This window comes from Rhamphochromis longiceps, linkage group LG19, assembly GCF_057381845.1.
Source record: "Rhamphochromis longiceps isolate RC_006_pf linkage group LG19, R_longiceps_female_GT1.1, whole genome shotgun sequence".
Lineage (NCBI taxonomy): Eukaryota > Metazoa > Chordata > Actinopteri > Cichliformes > Cichlidae > Rhamphochromis > Rhamphochromis longiceps.
Genome location: NC_140575.1, coordinates 10,744,394 through 10,764,698, shown reverse-complemented (window position 1 = coordinate 10,764,698; position 20,305 = coordinate 10,744,394). Strand labels below are relative to the sequence as shown.

The 20,305-nt window shown below is 48.2% G+C and overlaps 2 protein-coding genes across 13 annotated transcripts in view; both read right to left on the bottom strand.

Moving 5' to 3' along the window:
- The window catches only part of mgaa (MAX dimerization protein MGA a), a 33,100-nt gene extending 31,746 nt beyond the window's left edge, over positions 1-1,354 (bottom strand). For 5 of the 7 annotated variants that reach the window (XM_085392536.1, XM_085392539.1, XM_085392540.1 and 2 more), the window contains exon 1: positions 887-1,045. The gene's annotated coding sequence lies outside the window, so the exon portion shown is untranslated. Of the gene's footprint in view, positions 1-635; positions 776-886 lie in introns of those variants that run through there. The other 2 variants (XM_085392541.1, XM_085392537.1) reach the window with 2 other exon arrangements.
- Positions 1,355-6,409: 5,055 nt separating this feature from the next.
- tyro3 (TYRO3 protein tyrosine kinase) lies at positions 6,410-19,692 on the bottom strand. 6 transcript variants are annotated; one of them, XM_085392548.1, is made up of 19 exons: positions 19,439-19,692; positions 17,918-18,104; positions 17,066-17,166; positions 16,818-16,988; positions 13,905-13,991; positions 13,698-13,813; positions 13,432-13,621; positions 12,812-12,954; positions 12,594-12,732; positions 12,381-12,504; positions 12,061-12,161; positions 11,860-11,955; positions 11,342-11,422; positions 11,167-11,259; positions 10,966-11,087; positions 10,779-10,888; positions 10,355-10,514; positions 7,940-8,076; positions 6,410-7,805 (listed from the first exon to the last, which is right to left on the bottom strand). In XM_085392548.1, the coding sequence occupies exons 1-19, from the start codon at positions 19,500-19,502 to the stop codon at positions 7,382-7,384; spliced, it is 2,646 nt and encodes an 881-aa protein (XP_085248674.1). In that variant the 5' UTR covers positions 19,503-19,692; the 3' UTR covers positions 6,410-7,381. The 6 variants fall into 6 exon arrangements, with proteins under 6 accessions (XP_085248674.1, XP_085248676.1, XP_085248677.1 ...); XM_085392550.1 differs by having other exon boundaries at positions 12,067-12,161; XM_085392551.1 differs by having other exon boundaries at positions 13,441-13,621.
- Between the last annotated feature and the right edge of the window lie 613 nt (positions 19,693-20,305).

Here is a 20,305-nt window from a genome sequence, read left to right as displayed (position 1 = left end):
ACTAAATTGAATTTCATTGTGCTAACCACATAAGATGTATAACAGTCATAATGAGTGAATAACGAATTCTGGTGAGCTAGCCAGTGCTAGCACTCGCAGTCATGTGTGGTCAAAAATGTCAGACTGCAGGCTTCGTAACAGGTAACTGTGCTATCTTAAGTCTCATATACTTTAGCACTGTAGTGTTCACGCTAACTGGGCAGGTTAGCTGCTATCTGCTAACATGTTAGCATTGCAGCTATTATGCCACCTGAAGAAAACAGAAGTCTTGACAGGATTGCATACTAAGGTGTGCTTTCTGCAGGTGTTACAATGAAGTCCAAGTAGTCAGTTTTTAACAAGTAACGCAGACTCTTACAGGAAGCTCTAAAACACAGCCACATCAAGCCCTGGGTAGCAGCAGGAGGTCTGAGGGACACTGAGGAGGTCTCTGGGCGCTGGAGCTGCTGACTTTAGTTTAACTCACCCGTGAACGTGGCAGAGCTGAGGTCAGAGCATCTCAGAAACATTCAGGGCGCAGACACTGTGCAGCCTGCTAGCTCTGTGCTACTTTCCCGCCCTAACCCCACACTAAAAACTACAAACTGAGGCCCTCGGCCCTGTTCCGCCCCTAACCATGACCCATCTGCCCTCACCTGGCCTCCTGGATATAAACACATCCGCAGGAGCCGCGTGCTAACCTGCCCTTTAAACTGCACGTGCTCACAGACACCCGAGGTTCCGGTGAAGCAGCGCGCGGACGCGGAGGTTCGGTCTCGGTTCCGCTGGGCTCGTTGTGCTCCGTGCCGCCCTCAGAGAGCAGCTAGCCGCAGGCCTCACCGAGCTCACCGTGGCTGCAGTCACCCCGAAGCTCGGCCACGCGCTCCGGTACCGACGCAATCGTTACCTTGTGTTCGCCCCCGCGCGCCCGGCGCTTCCGAGGGGCTCCGTGGATCCGTTGTTCGGGTTCGGTGGTCGGCCTGGCCGCGGAGGGTCTTTAATGGTGGGAGGCAAACAACAGCGCACGCGGCGTCCTCCGCAGTCACGTCACCTCCGCCAGTACTGCGCAGCCTCCGCCGCCATCTTGGGGCCGCAACCTGGCTGTGACGGCAGGAATCCCCGTGAGCAGCGGCCGTCGGAGACCCGTGAGCGACCGCGGGACTCGAACGTGCCTTCCGAGAACACAAAGATGACTCCGGTGAGACCCCGCGGCGCGGCTTGATCCCAGGCGGCCAGCCCGCCGCCTCCCGGGGCTCCGTGCCGTTGGTTCGACCCGGACTCGGGCCGCGGGCTTGGGGCGAGCTGACTCTGTTTAGTCACACTCCGAAGCGGAACCGAGCCACAGCACGGGAACCACAGCTGCCGCCACACTACTCACGTGACCACAGCTGGATCATTCAGCCCGCACTGATACTGCGCGTTCCTGTGTCTGTGTGCGCGCTTTATTTTGTGCGTACGGGGTTCACCAGGTGCCCCGTTAGCTCACGGCTAACACTAAGTTAGCCAGGTGTGGCTGCCGCCCACCCGGCACGTTATAAATGCACTCATTTATAACACTCACAGGTAAGTCACGTGACACAGCTCGTGAATAAGTAATCTATTACAATAAAACATGTAGTGCAGGTAACAGTGTGTCCAGTGTTTAATAGGAGTCCTCAGATTACTTTGTCTCTCTGTTTTAAGCACAAGTGTGTGCCTCTGACCTCAGTGTCACCTGCATACCTGCCCCCGGGCTTCTGCAGTTTAACATAACGTTGTTATGAAGAATGAAAGTACAGGCGTGGTGATCAGGTGTGTGTGAGAGCTCTGCACGGTCGGACTTGCAGCCTGGAGGAGGAGGAGGGTGAAGCTTCATGGACATAGTGAAGGACTCAGCGGGCTGTGGTTAACTGTAAAGGGTGGAGGCTTTTATAAGGTGTAGATGCAGAGGGCTTCACACGCGGAGCCTGATGAAGATAACAGGAAATTCAGAATTTTTGGATTCACGCGTTCAGCAGCAGGTTTCCTGGTTTGATCTCAGGAGGGATCATTTCAGTCTGGAGCAGCAGCGAGCGGTGAGTGAGGATTATTTTAGTGTTGCCGAGTCGCATGTGTGTTCAGTGACGGTGCGCGCTTTGGGATACGAGTACAAGTGCAGCGATCTGATTGGTCAGATCTGTTTATTCACAGCCAAAAAAATCCAAATGTTGAGCTTCATCAAAATTTTGCGTCCTGTGAAATCTCGCGGTCTGTGTGGGCGCGTTAAGAACAGGTAAAAAGAAAAACACTCGTGTGTGTGTGTGTGTGTGTGTGTGTGTGTGTGTGTGTGTGTGTGTGTGTGTGTGTGTGTGTGTGTGTGTGTGTGTGTATAGAATTTTATTCTCAGGTTTCTGCAGCATCTCCGTGTGATGGCGCAGGTACGAGTACAGGTGTGCTCTGAAACTCTGGAGACCTTTGAGCACAAAATATCTGGAAACCACAGCCGCGAAGACAGACTGTAAAACACCTGGATAAACAATCACCATGGAGTGTGACAGGTAGCTGGAACCAGAACCTCCACAATGTTAGTGTTTGTCCTGGGGAAATGCGCCTGTCAGGTAAACTCAGCTCACACTTTCTACCTGGAGTTCAAACATTGGCCGGTAAACACCTGACACCTCGTTTAAACATCTCTCAGCCTGATTGGAGGAAACCGTGAGGTCAGGACAGCGCTTAAGTCTGCACGGGAACAGCAGTGAGGTTTCTCCAGAGTCTGCTCCCTGACGCTCCCCACGACAAGCCACTCTGGGCGTCGGCCTTTGGTCACATGTTGGCGTTTTAAAGAAGAAGAAACTCTGCGTTTACCTGAGGAAAACTGAGATTTAACCTCGTCGATGGTGCGCACAGCTATCTGCTACTTTTTTGCTGCGTTATTCTTTCTTTTTTGACCAACATTTCTGCACAGGTAGGGTTGTATTGCCTTGAGCAGGTATTTTAGTATTTTTGATCTTCTAGTTTAGCCAAACTTCACCTGCAGCTCAAACGTCCCTGGTGGCAGGTGAGGCTTCAGCTTCTGCAGCAGTGATCAATAACAGTCATTGACAGGTGATCAGGTCCACGTGGAAACATGCAGAGGGTCAGTCTGAGAACAAGCGTGTCTATGAAAGTGTGAAATATCCAGCTTCTGTCCCAGCGCTGAACACCTCCCAAAACCTCCATCCTGATCCTCTCCACAGGTCTGTGCGGCCTCCTCCTGTCCTGTGGCGCCTCCTCCTGTCCTGTGGCGCCTCCTCCTGTCCTGTGGCGCCGCCTCCTGTGGCACCACCTCCTGTGCGGCCTCCTCCACACCGTCTGTTTCTGTGTGAAGTCTGAAGAACCACAGCGAACTGGGATTAACGCTGTAATCAGCTGATCATCGTGGAGTTTCCGATGTTAACCAAACTGACTAATCGCAGCGCTGTGATGTCATCAGTACACCAGATCCTCATATTTAAGAAACCATGAAGGTTCATCTCTTGCTGTGATGTCACAGCTGTCATCACAGCGACCTGATTGGTCAGTTTATGGTTTGTGTCGTTGTGTCTTCAGGTCTGTCGGCACGCTCAGCTGCTCCTTCAGAGTTAAGCCGCTTTTTTTTTTTTCTCTCTTTTGTGTAGTAAACCAACATAGTTTTGCTGTTGTGAATTAGAGTTAAGGTATTCCTCCCAACTCTGGCACTATAAAGACAAGACATAGCAATGTTACACTTAAGACATAGCATTAGGGACTGCTTTGGCCTTCCTTATAACCCTAGCCACCATCCTTATTATCCCAGTTAGCATAGTCACAGTCGTTAGTATAGACAGAGAAACAGAGAGCAACTTCTGGAGCTGAAAAGAAATGCATTGCCACTTAAGACTGGCTCCAGAAGATGGCCAGCTCTATAGACTAAAGGACTAAACTGCACAGATTTAGGGCAGATATAAGCATGTTTGCACTGTAGTATGATCGACAGGTCGAATTTAGGTATAAATTCACCCTTTAAGTTAACCCATTAAATTATCTTAATGATATTTCAGTTCATGTTAACACTGATTAGCAGATATTTATACCTGTGTTAAACCCATAGTGTCTGTTTATACAACCTGCTACCTAAGCAAATTCACACTAGCTGCTAAGTTAGCGCTCTACTTTGTTGCATGAATATTAGATTTTACAACAAAAAACAAAATTCTACATTCAAAACAGGATAATGTATAAGTGAGTAGAATTAGCCTTTATATACATTAAATCCAAATCCAAAATCAGAACATAGTATAGCTTTGGCCATAGAGTTAAGCCGCTCTTGTTTGCATCACAACCGACGTAAACAATGAACAAACCAGCAGTGAAACGTCCAATCACAGCACAGAACCACGACCCGTCTCAGAGACTTGGGATCGCTGTCTTAACCAATGGGCGGGGCCCTAAGTGCCGCACTTGATGCTTAAGCTCAGTTTGACGGTCTTCATGTGTTTTCCCGTTTATTCACACGGTTCGTTTCTCACCGACCTGCAGGAACGTTCTGCTTCCATCAGAGCGCCGCCTGGAGACCAGGCGCAGGTGGAGCAGTGTGGTGTTCTCTAAATGTCATGTTAAACAAAAGCAACACGGTCCTCCAATCAGCTAATAGGAAGCAGCTCCACCCTGATGATATCATAACTCATGTTCAGAGCCGTTACATCACAGTTATCAGGAAGCAGAGCGGCGCCACACGGCGAGGCTGCCCTGCAGGTTTAGTGTTCACAATCACAGCGACACACTCACATACACACACCTGCTGAATGACATCACAAATCTGTCCAATATGAGGTTATTTTAAATATTTGTAAGCCTAAAACCTGACAACAGTAAAAGGTTTTACATCACTAACACTGAACATGTATGACGAGGCATCCTCTACCGTGTCACACGTCAGATTACCGTCACATCATAATCAATAACCTGAGCCGTCGCCTCTACGCCCTTCAGCTTCCTGTCACATGACATGTCAGCAGAGGAAATGTCAGGCGCTGCAGCAGAGCGCCCCCTGCTGGAGTGAATAAACGCCAGGGACCAAGTCTCAGTCCTTCAGACCACAGACTGTAAATGAATGATGGAGCCGAACTGTGAGGTCAGAGGTTACCATCTTAACCGCTTCCTGTCCTAAAACGCGTCTGGAAAAACTTCAGCGAGCTCACAGATCAGCTGGCTTCTGTCCAATCAGACTTCAGAGTCAGCCCCGGATTAAACAGGACGCAGGTGTTACCTTTACATCCATCCTTTATGTACAGTCTGATTTTGGCCAGCAGAGCCGCAGTCAGGGAGGGGCAGAGACTAGGGCTGTTCGATGTAACGATATATATCGGATGACGATATAAGAACGTCTATCGTTTCATTTTACGCTATCGTTTGTTTCGTGGTGTCGCAAAATAAACTGTTTACGGCAATATTTTTTCATCGTTTTGATGGTCACTGTAGTGGCTATATTCATTTCTTAAAGTTCTCTCTTTCTCTTATATTTAATATAACCACACTACGGACGGACAAGCGCCTGTTTTTATGCGTTGTCGTTAGCGGACACAGGTGGACACGCGGTAAAACCACCGCGTGTCCGCTTGTTTATGTTCCACATAAACCTTTCACAATAAAGCTCAAGATCCTGTTGAGACTTTTCAAAATAAACTGAATCACGTGAAAGAGCAGATTATTTACGGATGAGAAGTAAAAAAAAGACGCCAGGTGCTAAAAAATAAACGGAAGACTCAAACGTTAGAACAGGCTTTTCCCCGCAGCACGCCGTGTAATAAATACAAAGAAAACGGCAGTCGTTACAACTTATGTCTAAAAATGTATCATTTCATGCATCTGTTAAAACGCCCGACTCCAGGTACACGACGCCCAGCTGAAAACACTTCATGCAAGTCGAGCTGAATTTATTTTTTGTGATTTATATCGTTATCGGACGATATAATTCTTATATCGGGATATGAGATTTTGGTCATATCGCACAGCCCTAGCAGAGACCACAGACTCAGGTTAAGACATCACCGGCTCACTGACACAGCTCGAGGTGTTACGGCTGAATACGAGTCTGTTTAGAGGTGTGAAATGACTGTCAGCTGTTATTGATGGGCATGCGGTAAATAAAGTACGAAGAATCATGTGGAAGAAACAAACCCGCCCTGTGGTGTGACATCACTTCCTGTCTCTTTTACCTCATTTTTTCGTTTTACATTTTAAATACCTGACTTGATCTTTACCCCGTATTTTAGTACATTTATTCCTTAGTAAAGATTTTATTTTGATCCATTTTATTTGAAGAGCTGCAAACCTGTCGATAAATATTTGTCTGATTATTTTTGAATTTGAAAACGGGCAGTAAACGATGAAACTGAAATGATTTCACAGAGCTGGACGCTGATTTTTACTGACCACGGCTGTTTTCAATCTGACCTCAGATCAGAAGACAAAGCGCAGAAAACAGGAAACACTTTATTTAATTATCACTTTCTTACAGACCTGAAGTCAGTGAGACATCACACACAGAGGTAAGAGTGTCGTCATAGCAACACAAGACACTGCAGACACGAACGCAAACCAGGATCAACAAATCAATAAATCAGTTAAGTCTGTCACCATTAAAACTTCAAGTTAATTCAGTAATAACAAAACACAGCTTCACTGTTACAGCAACAGCCACCACCGGGGGCAGCAGAGAGACACTGACAGAGGGTGGGACACACCGTGAAGAAGAAACCAATAGAAGGCACATGTAGGTCACAGAGGCCTCACAGGACACGTCCAGCAGCTTTCACACATCCCATAATTTCTCAACACATCATAAACTAAAATCAAAGCGCTTCAGAAAAATGCTTTGTGAGAGGAGCTTCAGCAGGAAGGTCAAACCTGAAATGTTTCCCTGTTAATACAGGTTCAGTGCAGGGTTGTCCAACTGGAGGTTCCCGGCCCATGTAAGGGTCACAGGTGTGTTCAGGAAACCCCCAGTCTTTCAAAATAAAAGCACAGCTCCAGACCTAAATGGTAATGTCCTCTAAAACACAAGCTGCAAAGAAAATATCCAGGCTGATTAATCGATTAATTAACAGCAAGTGATTAATCATCGAACAAAGAAGCGGCTGCTGATCGATCAATAAAACGTGAATTATTGATTTACTGATCTGAAAATAAAACGTTTATTAATGAAATGAATGTGAGGCGTTTCGGCGCCCCCTTCTGTTTCCTCTCGGTGACTAACAGCATCTCCCTCCGTTACCGATTCACCTGCTGATCGACTCCTTAATGGATCCTTTGACTCTTTGTTCTGAAACGTAGTGGGAGGAGTGGTCGTGATTGTCCCTCAGTGCGTCTCCACCCGCCCGCTGCTCCGTGCCTTAAAGTGAGTCTGATCAGCTGACGGAGGAGCGCTGAGATTGGCCAGTCTGTGTCACACGTTGATGACGACGTCGTCGTCATCTTCGTCCCTCGCCGCCTCCTGTAACGTGTCTGTGGGCCACCTTCCCCCTGCCTCCTCCTCGGAGACTCCACAGGGGCCGGTGATGTACCTGTAGTCACCACCGATGGCAAACGCCGCCCCAGACCCAATCAGCCAGTCTTTCTCCTCGTGCTCCACCTGCCGCTGCCATGGGACGCCCCAGTTTGAAGCCGCCGCCGCCTCCTCAGGCCCTTGGGCCCGGGCTCCTTCCCCATGCTCGCCATTGTCGCCCTCCAGGTTGACGTAGAATAACGGCTCCTTCTGAGGGGAGGCGGGCAACAGGCTGACCCACAGCGCCTCCAGCTGGCCGACCAGCTGCTGGAAGCTGGGCCGACATTTAGGGACAGGACTCCAGCAGCTGTGCATGATCTCATATCTGACAACCACAGAAGAAGAAAGAGGTTAAAGAGTGCACACAGCTGACGTGATCAGCTTTATTTTGAAAGGGGTTTCGTTCTCTGTGTTGTTGTTTCTTCAGTATGTTGTTTGTGTCGTTGTGTACACACTCACATGTCGTCTCTGCAGTCGGCCGGCTTCTTCAGACGTTCTCCTTTGATCAGGAACTCGTAGATCTCCGAATTTTCCACGCCAGGATACGGAGTCTGACCGCGAGTCATGATCTCCCACATCGTCACGCCAAACGCCCACTGACACACACACACACACACACACAGAAGGTCATCATTCGCTGAGTGCACACACCTGAAACTTTTAAAGTCATTATTTTACTCCTAACATGTTCCTTTAGTTTGTTTCCATGACAATCTAATCATGTGACAAAGAGCTGGTCTGCTGACGTAAGGTAGTGTTTATGTCACAGCTTCACTCCTCATCAGCAGATGGCAGTAACGAGCACTACAGCTGTGATGAGGTGACAGCAGAAACCACCTGCACAGGTGTGTTTAAACTAGAGATGGCACGATACCACTTTTTTATGTCCGATACTGATATAAATCCGATATAGTGTTTTTTAATCAAACTGTTTTCTTAATATCTTGCTGCATTTTGTATAAGTTCATACTCAGGTTTAAATAAACAACAACACTAAAGCTATTCTGTTATTCTGTTCTGTAAAAAACACACAGCACCCAAAATATTTCAAAGTTCAGCAAAACTGATCAATCTAATAAACTTAAACCTGCTCCATCCTCCCTATTCTGGTATTTTAAAGAGTACTTAGCAGAAATATTAAGCAACCTAACTAATAGGGCTGCAAACTCCCAGCAAAAAAAATAGGGAACCACCCTCCACCTCATGATGCTTAATCGACATAATCAACTCTAATTTGATGCAGTGTGAAAAAAAATGCACAGAAATAAATTATTTTTCAAGAATAATTAAATAGATTCAACATCTTTCTACAACAGAACTGCAGACTGCACAGATGGTACCTTCCCAAAGGAAAAAGTACTATAGCTTACTAGGGTATATTAGACTTAACAGTTACTATATACAGTAATTGACTTATATATATTTTACATCAGATTAAAACTTTGGGTGTAAGATTCAGATAATTATTTATTAAAAGCTCGACATTTTAAATGAGAACAAGAAAGAAAAGTATGTCTTTGTGCCCCCTTTTCCCTGTTAATGCCCTATCGGCCCCCCTGGCTAAACTTTGCTAGATCCGCCCCTGCACAGTTACCAGCCTCAGCTACGTAGAAAAAGATCCTCGAGTAGAAAGTAATATTAAATAAATTCTAACAACAGCTGATCAAGCTTAAACGTGCTGCTGTTGTTCAGCCGCTGGTTTCTCTCTTTCTGGTGCAAAGTGGGCCAAAAACAAACAAGAGAGACGGAGTCACGACAGAAAAGCCGATCAGCTGATCATTGATCAGTTTCATGATTGAAGTAGCAACAGGAGAGGGAGAGGCAGTCGCTCCATATATCGGTTGTTAAGCTTAAGGCTGGAATGCTTTACAAACATTCAGAGATGAACTTACACACTTGCTTTACTTCTCTCTGGGAAAAGTTCCTCGGAGATGAAATGCTGGTTTGAGGCTACAAATACACACAGCTGCTCTATCACGTGAGCACACTGCTGCGACGTGCTGAGTTACGCCATGTTGCAAGTTTTGTGAGGTGCTTTTTTGATATTTAACGGATCGGATTACATTTTTTATTTCTCTCCGATATCCGATCCAGTAATTTACGTCAGTATCGGACCGATACGTAACATCGGATCGGTCCATCTCTAGTTTAAACCCGTCTCAGCGTTAAGCTGCTGCAGGTTCACTGATGCCACAAACTCAGCGGCGCCTCCTCTCAGGTCATATCGTCTTTACAGTGGGGTGGCTGTAGCTCAGGTGGCAGAGCAGGTCAGCCACTAATCTGAAGGTCGGTGGTTTGATCTCAGGCTGCCTCCTAGCTGCATGCCAAATATCCTTGGGCAAGATACTAACCCCGTGTTTGCCTACTGGTGGTGGTCAGAGGGCCCGGTGGCACCAGTGTCCGGCAGCCTCGCCTCTGTCAGTGCGCCCCAGGGCAGCTGTGGCTACAATGTAGCTTGCTATCACCAGTGTGTGAATGTGTGTGTGAATGGGTGAATGACTGAATGTAGTGTAAAGCGCTTTGGGGTCCTTAAGGACTAGAAAAGCGCTATACAAATGCAGGCCATTTACCATTTTTACCATTTGCAGAGAACAAAGCGTCCCTGCGTGCTCGCATCAGCACTCGCCTTCTGCTTGATCAGCAAACTTACAATAAGTGCTGAGACATGTCAGCTCATGGATCTGTCAGGATGGATTTTTATGAATCACAGTGTCGAGCTGCCGCCAGGCATCGTTTTCAGGCTGCCTGAACGTGACTATCAGCAGAAACTAAAAAAGAAAAGAGCCTGAAATGTCCTCTGCTCTGAATCAGGATCTGTAATCTGGGACAGCTACGTCACAGACGTCTGTGTGTCCCAGGTGTGTGCGTGCGTACCACATCGCTCTGCGTGGTGTACACGTTGTCAGCCAGACTCTCCAGAGCGATCCACTTGACGGGCAGTTTGGAGACGGAGCCCTGACGGTAATAATCGCCACTGTAGATCTTCTTAGAGAGGCCGAAGTCTGCCACACACACAGTCATGTCCTCGTTCAGCCTGAAACACACACACAGAGCTCGCTAAGGCCGGCACAGCGCCCCCTACACTCAGTTTTATCCTTCATCTTTAAAGTTTCACTTCCATGTAGACGCGCTGAATGTGACACACATGACAGAGCACCAGCAACAGCAGACTCTCAACGTTTGGCTGGAGTGGAAGATTGCTGCCACTCCTCCTCCTCATTTAAACTCACAACAACAACGACTATCTGAAGCGAATCAGATCATTGATCGACTGGTTGGCTGCGATTGGCGGACTGACATGCAGTTTCTGGCGGCGAGGTCTCTGTGGATGATGTTCTTGCTGCTCAGATACTCCATTCCCTGCGAGATGTCCAACATGAACCGGACCAGCGTGTGCAGAGACAGGTCCTAATGCAGAGGCACATTGGTTATTGATCAAAGCATAGCGCGGTTATTGATCAGCTATCGATCAGGGCGTGTCTTACAAACGGCTCGTCTCCCAGCCTGGACAGCAGCAGGAAGGTGTGCAGGTCTCCGTGCTTCATGAACGGCAGAACCACCATCGGGATCGGCAGCCGCTGGCCGGGACGCCGGTGGAGGCTCACTCCTATTGGACAGATCGGCACATTAATCACGCTGCCTGACCTTTGACCTCCGGTTAACCACTGTGTGGTGGGCGGGGTTACCGATGAGCTGGATGACGTTGGGATGGTGGAAGTCCTTCATGTAGGCCGCCTCCTTCAGACACTGCTCGATGTCACCTGACGAGGTGATGTCAGCTGGAGGAAGTCACGTGATCTGGTTATTCAACACATCGGCTGCTTAAAGAAGGAGAAGAAGAAGAAGAAGAGTACAACTCACATTTCAGTACTTTGACCGCCACCTTCTGGACAGACGAGTCCTCAGTCTTCAGGAAGGCCTCACGCACTGAGCCGAACTCACCTGCACAGGTAAACACACCGTGATTTTCTGTTTGCATTTGTTATTTTATTGCACTTTTATTTATGTTTTAACATATTCTACAAATTATTTTCTGACACGTTCAATGAATATTGATATTTTTAAACATTTTGTGTGTGTGCTTGTGACCTCCTGACTCTTGGAGTTTCCTCACACTCAGCACTCTGTTGTATTTTGTACACACACACAGAGCTGAGGTTATACAGGTGTTTCTGTCGTGTTCCCACCACCTGACTGTCACCCATCTATATAAAAGGTCAGGTGACATCAGCGCGAATCATGTGATTTAGTTTCATTTAAAAAAACAAAACAACCCACATCAATTCATAAATTAGTGTTTGTCGCTCTGATTACAAGAGAAGGTGAGGAGTTTGCTGACAGTTCCTGTTTACACGTCTCATTTGTTGTCATAGCGATACCTTTTCCCAGCATGTGTCCGAGCGTCAGCCGCCGCTCAGAAATCAAAACGTCCTTCAGTTTATTCTTCAGCTCGTCGTTGATGCAGAGACCGTCCACTGGGGGGAGACACAGGCAACGAGGTCTGATACACATTCCCGTGTTCATCGTCTGTCACTTGACTCAACATCGTGTCGATCAACAAACACACTGAGCGTGCTCACACTCACAGGTGGACTCCTGCAGGTCCGTCACGTTCCTGTTGAAGGACCGCGCTGCTGTGAAGGACACTGAGGTCTCTGCACCCGGAGACTTGAAGGCCGAGCTGGAAGCATGAAAACACATGAGAGAAACAGCCACAGGCCTGATGCTGGCAGCTCATTGGTTCACACGTGGAAACGTACAGAAACATCTTTAAAAGTTCACATGTTGCGTCTGTTTGGGACTACTTTCAGCTGTGGATAAATAAACTGCTGCAGCGCGTCTGTGGACGCAGGAAGGCGTGCTGCAGTAAGGTCAGTGGTGTGCGTGAACACGTTCGTACCCAAACTGCATCTCCTTCCCGCGGCGCTGAGCGACGACAGCCAGCAGCAGCCCGACGATGGTGGCGACCAGGAGGCCGAGCAGCAGACCGACCCACATGTGGCTCCGCGGGACCCGGACCTGCGCTGAGAGAGCAGCCAGGCAACAATCAATCCATCAATGTCCTTCAAACACCCCGCGGTGACATTTGAGCTGATGTCATGTCTGAGAGTACCTGAAGGGGGCAGCAGCAGCACCGGGGAGCTCCACGGCCCACAGCCCACCGCCGTGCAGGCCGCCACCTGGAAGGACGCGTTAAAGAAACGACCACCTCCAGAGAGGTGGGCGGAGTTCTCCTTAAAGAGGAGTGGCTCCTGCAGGCAGAGATAATGACATCATCACCGTCACCTTCTACCTCCAATCACATTGGAGAGACAGGTACGACTGTCTCACCTGAGCCTCTCCTCCCACAGTCCACTGCACCTTGTAGGCCAACAGTCGACCCTGCAGCTCGTCCACCTGAAGCTCCGCCCACTTCAGAAACAGCTGCTGCTCCGAGAGGTCAAATGTCAGATTCCTGGGGGCCGCGGAGGGCACTGAGGCGGGACACACAGACTCACAGTCACATGTACATAAAAGCACATACGAGCCAACAAAAACTCGGACCGCACATCAACTGATTCCTCTGGTTCTATCGATTCTATTGGTTTCTATTCTCCTGCCGTGTTTTACTGGGTGTTTGTCTCTGTGCTCAGCTGCTCAGGCCTGCAGCTGAATGTGGGTCACTGTGGCTCAAAGGGCCCAGTGTGAGCTCCGCCTGCAGGAGGCGCCGCTGGCCCTGCTGCAGGCCTCACACTGGATTTAGGACACAAACAAAAGCTGATTGTACGCCGAGGACTGGAATCTTCCCAAATACACACACACACACACACACACACACACACACACACACACACACACACACACACACACACAGCTGTAGCTCGTGTTTACTGACTAAACTGTGAGGTAGTAAGACACCAGCTGGTCACATGACACGGTCACATGTTTGCTGCAGGTAACGGTCAGCGCACCTGTCTTACCTGCTTCAGGTGTGTGAAAGTGCAGCCAGGGTGAGAAGGGCGACGCCCCCACCTCGTTCACACAGGAGACCCTGGTGCTGTAGTTGGCGTGACTCCTCAGACCAGTCAGAGTGTGGAGGTGAGGAGGAACCTGGACCTCCCGCTGTGGGAGGTCCCACCTGCGGGTGGAGCGCCTCGACACCTGGTTCAGAGGGGGGGGGGGAGTGAGGACCTTTTTCAGGCCTACAGGTGAGGTTTGAGGGTAGGGTGTGCATTACCTGGACGATGCAGGTGGACAGTTCAGAGTGACCAGTGACTCCCGGTTTCCATGACAACGTTACGTTGTTATCCACCATCCCAACGATTTGCAGGCTGACCGGAGCCTCTGGCAGCTCTGAGACACAAAGGCACACTGTTTACAAGCCACGCCCACACATAGCCATGCAATCACAGCTCAACGTACACCTGTGTGGGTGTGGCCTCACCTTTGATGTGAGCGGTTCCAGTTCTGGACACGGAGACGCCCCTGGCATTCTTCGCTTCACAGTAAAACTTGATGCTGCTGTTCACACCTGCGCGCACACACACACATTAATCGCACACACAGAGGAGCTCCAGGCGCATTATGGGTGATGTAGTTTAACACAGATGACACAAGAAACTGTGTGTGCGCGTGTGTAAAGCTTCCATTTACACTGAAGCTGAGTGTGAGAACACTGGGCGTGAGCTGACAGCAGGAGAGCAGCACATCCAGAAGGCCCTTAGTAAATGTGTTTATCCAGGATAGAAGGACAACTGCTGCCTGCCTGAAAACCCTCAGTGATCCCGTGCGTGCCAGCTGAAACACTTTTTCTCTAAACACTGCATCTCTGTGGATTTTAAATCCTAAACACTGGTCCACCCCAAGGATCGGGTCCCCCGACACAGAGTAACATAGTGTACGCAGTTAAGTGCAGGAGGATTGGCAGGATTTATACATCGGGGAAACCAAACAACCTCTGGTGAAGAGGATGGACCAACACAGAAGAGCCACCTCATCAGGCCAGGACTTTGCAGTCTGTTCACACCTACAGGCCAGTGGACACTCTTTCAGTGATGAGGATGTAACATCCTGGACAGAGAGGAACGCTGGTTTGAGGGCGGAGTCAAGGAGGCCATTTACGTGAAAAGGGAAAGACTATCTCTGAATGGAGGAGGGGCCTAAGGCTCCATCTGTCACCATCTTACATGCTGTGATTGCAGCCATTCAACTCTCTGTGAATGGGACTCATGGACACTGATCAGTGATAAATCAGTTTGCATATCAGTGATCATAAACTGACCTCCCAGCCCAGTGGTTCCCAAACTTTTTCGCTGGGCCCCCCTTTGTTTTACAGAAAAATGTTCGCGCCCCCCCTCGCTCGCGCACATTTTTTTTTAAAACTCATTTTTTGCGTTTCCGTGTGGACGAGGAATACAGAGTTCGTCACACAACGTCAAAGGTATGTGCCTTTTTTCACGTCAGCTGTGCACCACATTATTGCTTACATGAGAGGAATTGCAGAATAGCAGATAAACAGTATTTTGTCTCTGTCTGCAGGTTTTACAGCTTACATACACACACAGTTACTGTCCCTCCATTCACAAAGGCAGAGGCGTCACGGTGTGATTATTTTACATGTAGTTGTTTTTTCCTGTGTAATAATATTCAACATTGCATCAATACATTTTCCAAAAATGCCTCTCTGTGCAAAATGTGTTCAAAAAAATAAACAGCTGTGGGATCCTGTTAGTCCATGATTTGAACCGGGGGAACAAATTGTGGCAGGATCAGCCTGATATTATTTGTAACCTGCTGTAACTTTACTGTGTAAAGAGCTAACATCTCCAAAATGTCAGGAGTAGTTAGTCATTACAAGAAGTGTTTGTGAACTAAAAATCAAGAATGTGGGATCCTGTTTGTCTGTGATTTGAACAGCCCAGCGCTGCTCCCGATGCAGGGAAAACCAATAATGCAGGGAGACCTACCTCAGCACCTGTGCAGGTGAAGCCAAAGGGCAGATTTGCTTCACCATATTTTCTAGTCTTTGGCTTAGAATGAAGTTGGTTTGGAAACATATTCAGCGATGCTTCATCTCCTGCTTTGCGTTTGTGTGGGCGTCCCGTGCTAGCAGTGTCCAAGCGTTGTGTTGTGTTTTTTTCCCTTTTCATGCCGCGCCCCCCCTTGCAATGGCTCTGCGCCCCCCTAGGGGGCGGGCCCCACACTTTGGGAAGGTCTGTCCCAGCCTATCGTGAGTCAGTGGTGCGAGTATCAGGCTACGTCCACACTAACACGTTTTCGTTTGAAAACGCATCATTTTCTCTCAGTTTTGGCCTCCTGTCCACACTGAGACGGCGTTTTGGCTCAAGGACAACGCAGCGTTTTGAAAACGGTGCTTTCGTGTCACAGTGTGGAAAACTGAGACTTTTTGAAAACAATGACACGTTAGTCATGTGATGCAGTCATGTGACCAATTAAACTAAGATGGCGTTATACAGCAGCTGCTCTGACAGCCCTGTTAAAGATGAACATCAGTCTGCACGTGCTCCAGAGAGCTGTTCTTCACATTCTTTTCACTCGCTTTTGCAACTTTGTACCTTTGTGTTACTCGCAGCAACGACTCCACCTCATTGCGAGTCCATTTAACAAACTCGCTGCTTTTCCTCGACATTTTGCCGCGACACTTCAAAGAGCCGGAAAGTAAATAGGCGGCAGAGAGAAATGAGGCAGGTCGAGTCTTCTTGCGTTTCACGCATGCGCAGGACTGGAACGTAGGCATTTTCGACCGTTTCAATGTGGACGCACAACTCTGTGAAAACGACTGATAGTGTGGAGGCGGAGCGCTTTCAGACAAAAATGCCATTTTCAAATCCATCCGGGCCAGTGTGGACGTAGCCTGAATCACTGCAGATGTGCTGTTTGTAAACTGAAGAGGTCAGCTGATGACGTTTCTCCCACTGCAAACACCCCCCCCCCCCCACACACACACACACACACACACACACACACACACACACACACACCACACACTCTGAATATCAGAGATATTTTAGGTATGAATCAGCTGAGGCTGTGTGGGAGAACTTTAATCTGGAGAAACACGGCGTGATCTGGCTCCAGTTAAACCGACCTGTGGATTAAATCCAGCTTGTGTGTGTGTGTGTGTGTGTGTGTGTGTGTGTGTGTGCGTGCATTGGCGTGTCGTTAACTGCTATGGGGTCATAAAGCTGTGTCTGACTCATTTATCAAACAGGTGTGTGTTTTATCGTTTCAGTAATAACGTTTCTGAATTTAAATGGCACACTGTAGCTCCTCCCACAGGCTGGTTGATACTTGAGGACCTTTCCCATGATGCACCTGGATGTCATTTTTCTCTGACCTGGGACGTGAAGGATGGAAGGTGAGGGTCTGGGCTCCCCCTCCTGGACTCCTCCCAGCCACCACAGCACCTCCACGGGCTCGGGGGGGCCGATGGCGGCACAGGTCAGGTTGAAGGGTGTGCCGGCGAACATCGCCACATCCTGAGGCTCCTGGGTGAAGTGAGGAACTCCTGCAGGAAGAAGAGGAGGTGAACCTGGAGCATGATGGGAAACGTGAGGAGGAGGCGACCATGTTCAGGGTCCTCACCTTCCACTGTAATCCAGGCTCGCTCAGAGGAGAAGGTCAGGCCGTGGAACTCCACCTCACACCAGTACTGACCCGCATCCTGCTGCTGGACCGACTTCACACTGAAACAGACCACAACATCAGACCCAATAACAGTCACACAGCACCGGCCCAGCACAGAGCAAGGTTCATGAGAGCTTTGGATCCACGAGCTGAGGGCTCTGCTTCAAACATCTGCACCTCACGTAGCAGGAAGGGACCAAATTTGGACCAGAGGGTGGAGTGGTTGGTGTTACTGTGACGATAAGCAAATCAGGCCCATTGAGTCTTTGTTTAGTCACTGAAACAGCCACAGCGCCATCATCAGGCCAGGTGCTGAATTTCAGCAGCATGCCCACTTTTTCCTCTTTGGGCGTCCTGTCAGATCACGGAGGAGGAAGCGCTCAGTCTGGAGTCCGAACACCTGCAGCCTGGAATCAAACCTAGGATCGCCTCCGCCAGATGTCAGTGGGCTTTTCATTTCACCTTTTAAAGGAGCGACACAGATGGAGGAGGTGGTGTTGGAAGGAGATAAGAGTTCAAAGCTGCTTTCTTACAGTGGATTTAGCCTAAAAACTTTAATATTGTGTTTCTTCCCTTTTAGAAGGGAGACTGTGATGCTTCACACTGAAGGAATAACCTCCAGCTGAGTCAGCAGGAAGCAGCCGCGGAGTGAGCGCCGCTGGCTGATAATTAAACGAAGAGACAAACGTGGTTTGACAGTACGATGACATCACAGCACTCTGGCAGCCCCGCCCCCCAGTCTGAAAAGCACTTTCAGGAAATCAAACGAAACGTTAGTAGAAAAACATTGATCGACTGAGTGTTCTGCACCTGTGTGATGTCTCCCAGTGCTGCTCTCCCAGTGTGAGGAACACCTGATCTGTGCTGTACAGCTTCTCGCCATCCTTCATCCAGGTGATCTCCGGCTCCGTCACGCCTTCTACTGCACAGCCCAGCCGCACCTCGTTCCCCTGAGACACCGTCTGATTGGACGGATGCTTTGTGAACACCACACCTGCTGGAGTAGGAGGAGTCGGCTTGATCCATTCACCCAAGCTCTTCAGTCTGAATCATTTCTTTTGTCATACTGAAAGTTTAACACGTTTTCATCAGCAGATCTGTGTGTGTGTGTGTTTTCCACGCAGCAGTGTTTCATCTCAAACTTAACACACTTCTCTGAACTTTCTGGAACAGCCTCATCATCACTGACGTCCTCCATAAGAACTTCATTCAGAAGCTGCCTGAGAATCTATTATTTTATCTTCCTTCAGTCTCTCCCCGATCACTGATCAATAATCTGAACATTTAAAGGGTTCATGAAAATACAGGAGCTCAAACAGTTCAACTGCTTTTATTTTGAAAGTCTGACTGAAACCCAATCAAACATCAGATCCAATCAGAGAGCAGCCAGGTGAAAGCCTTTCTATGCGCTGATGACATCACAAGGCAGCAGTCATCACTTCCTGGAAGGATGACGTAATGGTGCACTGGGCGAAGCATCAGTAAAAATACCAATAACCAATACTAATCAATGCTCCGCCCCTGTGAGCAGACTAACTCTGTGGTTCAGTCTGACACACAAACAGGTGAGGCGCTACAGGTGTTCATGTGATCCTGAAACTTCGGGATTTAGACGTGATATCAATAAAAGAGTTTAGATTATTTTTTACTTGAAACCTGAGGACATGAACTCAGAGCTGTGCTGAGAAGTCTGATGATTTAACCTGAGGAACTCTGGTTATTCTGCAGTGTGTGCGCGCGCATGTTTACAGGTGAGTTGCAACACACCCGCAGTGACGTGGGTCCTGAATAAAATGACTGACAGCTTCACATCATGACTCGGGGACCATAAAAGCTTCCCGAAGCCCACGGCTTCAGTATCAGCCCGGAAAGCTGCACTTTGCCCCCTGACCTCTGTTTACGAGTCCCCACACCAAACTCCATTTAAGAACTGCCCGATATAATGTGTCTGCGAGCTGCTCCACGTGCTGTAAATGACTTCATGGCATGACCTCTTTAGTTTGTCACGAGCCTGAAGGTAAATCGTCGCGAACGCAACAAACCAGAAAGAACTCGGTTAAAATGTGAAGTTGTCACGGGTTCGGGTCAGAGCAGGGGTCTGTACGTTAGAAAAAAAGCGAACCAGCTTCAGATAAACGCTGCTTGGTGTGACTCGCGTTGCCGATTTACTGAGAGGCTCCATCACCTCGGAGCGTCAGGTGAGCCTAACCCTGTGAGTGTCTGACAGGCGGTAAAATCTTTAAATCTGACAATTTTCGGGCGGAGTTCGGCGGATGTAAAGCGGTCGCATTAGCTCCTGTGCTAACTGCCCACGACCCCCGGGACACTCACCGCTCCCACAGCTCCCCGCGGGGCTCCGCAGGGATAACACGACGATCCACAGCAGCAGCTTCATCTCCGCATCCTCCTCTTCCTCCGGCTCGGTCTGTCCGTCACGGGAGCCTCACTGCCCAGCGGACCAAGAGGAGGAGGAGTGACTGATGAAGATCATGAAAACAAAGGAGAATAGCTCGACACTCCGGGAAAACTTCTCCTCCGTTTGTTTTCCCACAAACTCCGACCCGCCAATTTACCCAGCGCGAGGTCGCGCGGGCCGGATGCGCCTTCACAATAAAAGTTACACGCTAAACTAAAATTTCATTATCATTAAATAGCAGGGTTATTATAGTTAAATAAAACTAAATATGAAAATAAAAACACATTCTAATTAACTAAAATAAATAATCAGTTTCATTAAATAGCAGTGTTATTATGATTAAATAAAACTGAACTAAAATTAAAAGTGACTGAAAACTGAGTCAAAACGGAATAAAAACTAATTAGGCACTACAATAACTCTGTTAAACACACCTTTTTTTGCATTATTCTTACAGATGTTATTTAAAAACACCAGAATTACTTTTTCTTCAGTTTGGTTCATATTTTCTGCTTTTAATCTATAAATAATTTTTGTTTTACTTTGTTTCAGCCCATTCCATGTTTTCTTATATTTCTTTTAACATTTTTATTATGACACATTTTTCCATTTGTTTCGTTGTTGTTTTCTTTATTTCTTTTCTAGTAAATATGTATGGGCGTCATTATATTTAATCATATCAGTGGGATTCAAACCGGAAGTGCAGCTGACTTTCAGTTGTTTCACAGATGATACCGGTGGTGTGTGTGGGGTTTTGTTTTTTTACTGCGCATGACCGCCAC

What these genes read in the sequence shown, in the direction of transcription:
- tyro3 (XM_085392548.1), bottom strand. Translation starts at nt 19,502, where the DNA reads ATGAAGCTGCTGCTGTGGATCGTCGTGTTATCCCTGCGGAGCCCCGCG. An exon ending in CTGTGGGAGGAGAGGCTCAG is followed by an intron (nt 12,733 to 12,811) that starts GTGAGACAGTCG and finishes CTCTGCCTGCAG; the next exon opens with GAGCCACTCCTCTTTAAGGA. An exon ending in CTCGCCGCCAGAAACTGCAT is followed by an intron (nt 10,515 to 10,778) that starts GTCAGTCCGCCA and finishes TGTGTGTTTCAG; the next exon opens with GCTGAACGAGGACATGACTG.